The 4,738-nt window shown below is 37.9% G+C and overlaps 1 protein-coding gene across 1 annotated transcript in view; it reads left to right on the top strand.

Moving 5' to 3' along the window:
- Positions 1 to 4,738, top strand: part of Pold3 (DNA polymerase delta 3, accessory subunit) — a 46,281-nt gene that overhangs the window by 11,954 nt on the left and 29,589 nt on the right. Inside the window, 1 exon segment of the mRNA XM_012515028.2 lies at positions 1,686 to 1,710. Within this exon segment, the coding sequence (XP_012370482.1) occupies positions 1,686 to 1,710 (25 nt within the window).

Here is a 4,738-nt window from a genome sequence, read left to right as displayed (position 1 = left end):
TTGCCAGGGAAGCGCTTATTCCACTGAGCCATCTCCCCGGCCCCTGGTCCTTCATTTGTATCCCCTGATTTTGCTTAGTTTTGTCAGAGATGGGTATTCCATTGCCATTTGAATATTGTAGGTGTGTGAATTCCGCAAAATAATCCAATATACTCCAGTAGTCTAATAGTAGTGGGCTATCTGTAGGACTGGCCATGTCAGAAGTTGTTGACTTGAGCCCTTTACAGCTCAGCATATTAATATGGCTTTATTTTTCATATCTCATTATTATACTTTTCTGCTGGATGGTTAAGACCAAGATAAAGCAAGACTGTAAATTCTTATCTGATTTTGAAACAGGGTCTCAAGAAGTTGCCCAGACCAGACTCAAACTGAGGTGCTCTTGTCTCAGCCTCCCAGAGTGCTGGATCCCAGGCCTGTACCATTATACCAGGCTCAGAATTTACTACTTTTGACATATTCATGCTTAAAAATTTGGAGAATTTAGAGCATTTTGGGTTGTTGTACTATAGATAATAAACCTATAGAAATTTTTTTGGTCACTGGTCCCTTTGAGAATCTGAAGAGGAATTCTGATGTTGATATAAACTTTTTAGAATTTGCAGATCTTCTGAACTAGGATCCAGAGTTAAGGATTTAGCCGTAAAGGTAACTAAAAAGAGACAAAAGGAGGTTAATTAAATCTAGAAACAGAAAACATAACGTGTAGGCACAAATGTTGACAGTACCTATTTGAGAAGCATGAGGGGGAGAGAATTCTGATGACAGCTTTATCTCTAAGAGTAAATGAATCAAATATGCTTAACTTCCTGTCTCAGATAGTAATGAGATCTGATTCTACACTTGAAAATATCTTGATTATTGTTTGGCTTGCCAAATAGCTTCCCAATAAGGAAAGAAATTCTAACTAAAAAATATGAGAAACTGATTGTTTCAGCAGTTTTATTTCTCTTTTTAAATTACTAAATTAGCATTCCAGTTTTAAATCCCACATGCTGGGAATCTATTGCTAAAAAAATTCACTCAGTATTTGGACAAATCAAGGTTCTAAACCTATGATTATTAAACAAATTCAAAAGGGAAGGGGAAAAAACATTAGCAGATCTCTGAGAAGGGGCCCTGGTCCTTGGGGCAGGTCACGTGGAGCTAGTAGTGGTGCTTGAGGCAAAAGAATTTTCATGTAGGTTTGAGGAAGCTGAAAATGTGGCTTACTTTAAGGAGAGAGCCAGAAAGGAAATTATCGAAGCTATAGATTTTTCTCTCTTTTTTATTTTTTATTTTTGGCAGAACCAGGGTTTGAACTCAGGCCCTTGGGCTTGCCATGGAAGCACTTATTCCACTGAGCCATCTCCCCAGCCCAAAACTCCATCTCCCCAGCTCCTCTCTAACTTTTTATGACAGGAGCTTTTAATCTGGGACCTTTAGGTGATCTTTGTGGTTTTTGTTGTTAGAGCCCAGGAGATTCTTAGATGGAATCCTGAAAATACATTCGAGTTATCTTCTTCAATAAACTTTTCTGTTTTCAAAATGATATGTCACCTATAATCAGTTAAAAACTTACAGAAGTTGTTAGCGTTCCATTACTATAACAAAATATGTCTTCATTCACTTTGTAAAAAGGAAAGATTTATTTTGGCTGATGCTTGCAGAGGCTTCAGTCTGCTTGGTTTTTGCCTTAGCTTTAGGCCTATGGTGAAGCAGCCCGTTATGGTAGGAACGTGACAGGAAGCTCTCATCTCTAACTGGAAAGGGAGCAGAGAAAGAGTAGTGTTCATTAGAGAACTGTGAAACTACTAGGACCTACCTCTTAAAAGTTTCCACTGTCTCACAGTAGTACCCTGCCTTAACATGGGCCTAAGGGAGGGCGGGGATTTGACAGGATCTTGCTGTGTAGTTAATTCAGGCTGGTCTTGGACTCTGTGTATTGCAGGCTGGCTTTGAATTTGCAGCGATGCTCCTGCCTCAGCCTCCTGAGTGCTAGGATTATAAACTCCTGGGTGGGGGCATTTAACATTCAAGCTATAGCAGAAGTTGAAACTCACATGCTGTGCCTTACAATGCAGGGCTCTCTACTGGTGAATTTAAGAAGACATCTAAGTTCTGGTCATCTTTTTCAAACAGAATCGTAACTGAATCCTAATGTGTGAAATACGTTCTCTCCTGCCTACTTCTGGTTTTGTGTATGCTGAACTTATTCGTGCTTACCCTGACAGGAACCCTTTGAACTAGCGCTGCACTCTGCTCTGCGTTGTTTTCACACTTAGCAGGCTGGCATTCCCACGGTGTTACTTACTGAATTGCACCTGTGGGCCCTTTCAAGACCTTTCTGCACGTTATGTGTTCCTTGAGTCATGTTCTCAATGTTTCTGTAAATATTTACTGTGTCTTAGCTCATCTCCAGAAATTTTATACTGTAATAAAATGTTGTAAACATCAGAAAAAAACAAAAAATGCATTTTCAATGTCCAAGGAAGCAGCCACACCAAGCCACCTAGACCTATAGGTTTTCTTTAGTTAGGAATTGCTGTTTTCAGGACTATCTCTATATACAAATCACATAGCTTTTGGGTCGTTAGTTCCTAATGCTCTTTTTTTCCTACAAACTGTAATTTTTAGTGTGCATTTGACACAACATTTTTTAGGTACACCTGTTTTATTCTTTTTAAAAGAAAGCACATGAAACCTTATTAATAGTCTCATTCAAATTTATGATTACATTTGGGAAAAAAACAAGCTGGGGATATAGCTCAGTGGTAGAGCACTTGCCTACAGCACTGCAAAAAAAGAAACAATTGCCTTATTTTTTGCTATGAATTTTGGTGGTTTCTAACATTAACATAAATATGTATTTGCTTTAAATATACAAGGTTTAGAAAAACAACAGTATTACTAGCAGTATGATTACTGTAAATAGTTTTAAGATTTCTTTACCGTTCTTTGGCTATAAGCTATGTCCTGCTAAAACAGAATAGCCTGTTTGAATCACTCAAAACAATTTCTCATTATAATCAGTCCACCAATTCAGTAACTAGTTAATCTCAATTTTTTGAGCATTATTTCATAGCAGTTACGGAACTCTTTGTCCTTACTGTAGCCAATAAGGCTCTGTTGATACACTTCAGTTGAATCAACAGTCTGTTTTTGTGTTATCTGCATTATTTATAATCGTTGGCTACTACAAATAGTACTGCAGTCAAGAGCTCAGTATATAGGGGTTTTATATAGGGGTTTTATGTATCTCTTTGCTAATGCGTTTTAGAGTGTTTTAAGGCTACATTCCTAGGAGTAGAATTGCTAGGTCACAGGATCAGAGTTTATGTTCTTCAGTTGGTACAGCCAGGGACCTCTCCTTTCTTTATTCTCGCTTGATAGGAATTTCCACACGGCACATGTTTTCATACATATCAGGGCTCTTTGCATTTCTTTTGTTTGTATTGGGTTTATTTGTATCTTTTGAGTATTTTTCTTTTTCTTTTTTTGAGACGGGGACTCACTGTTTAGTTTAGGCTGACCTTAAGGTACTATTTAGTCCAGGCTGGATTTGAGCTCATAGTGATCCTCCTCCCTCAGCCTCCCAAGGGCGAGGATTAAAGTTGGGTGCCACCATGTCCACCTGTTGACCATTTTTCTATTGGCATTAAATAGTGTTTTTTAGTGAATGTGTTTTCTTTGTTATTAGAAGCTTTATTAACCTTTGTGAAGTAAGTTGAATTTTTTTCCCTTCATTTGGCCTTACACTTTAAAGGATTTTTGTTTTGTCTAAAAGTTAACCTTTTATAGATTATTTCAGCTACTTCTGAATTTTGATTGTAGTTAGCAAGCTTTCTTCATTCTTAGATTATACCAGATTATAGAAGATTTCACCTCATCTTTTCCCCCATCACATATACACATCATTGCTTTGCATTTAAATCTGTGGCCCATTTAGAATTTGTTCTGGTATGTGAAATGGAGGACAGATCTGTTGTTTATCTGCTTCTGGGTGGTGATACAGTTATTCTCATTAAATCACTTATTTAGAATTCTGCTGTCTTCACACTGATTTGAGATACTTTATTTCGTTGTAGTTGGGTTTTTTGTGGGTTTTGTTGTTGTTGTTGTTTTTTTTTTTTTGATACTTGCATTAGTCACCTTTCTTTTGCTAGAACAAAACACCTGTACCCACTGGTTAAAGGAACATTTAATTTGGCTCATGGCTTCCCAGTTAGTTCACAGCTAGGTAGTAGGTAGCTTATGGCTCATTTGGCTCATGGCTTCCCAGTTAATCCACAGCAGAAGCACCAGCGCGGTGAAGGACAGCTGCTAACTCCATTGCACTCAGGAGCTAGAGGGAAAAGGGCCAGGGGTCAGATACAGTGCCGGAGGTCACACCCTTGTGGCCTACCTGGACACACCCAGAAGTGTCTCTTGCTAATCTCCTGGTTGTCTCTCCAACCAGTTAAGTTGACAGTCAGGATTAATTGTCACAATAAGGAAACAATTGTTTTCCTTAACATTATTGAGACATTTTAAAGGAAACTAATTATAATTGAACCTGGTTTTATTAAAGTAGAACATTTACTTATTTTAGGAATACCTAATGTATTCCTAATCTCACATCCAAGCAGAATTGAATTATTGACAAGGAAACTTTTAAAGTTTCACATTCTCTGGGACATAGGAGAACCTGTACTGTAGCAACATGTAACTCAGTTGTGCTCCAAATTTTCTGATCAAGATGATTATGGAGCCGCAGAGA

Source organism: Octodon degus, unplaced genomic scaffold, assembly GCF_000260255.1.
Source record: "Octodon degus isolate 3935 unplaced genomic scaffold, OctDeg1.0 scaffold00049, whole genome shotgun sequence".
Classification (NCBI taxonomy): domain Eukaryota; kingdom Metazoa; phylum Chordata; class Mammalia; order Rodentia; family Octodontidae; genus Octodon; species Octodon degus.
The sequence above is the reverse complement of the archived record's forward strand: the minus strand, read 5'-3'. Positions and strand labels throughout refer to the sequence as shown.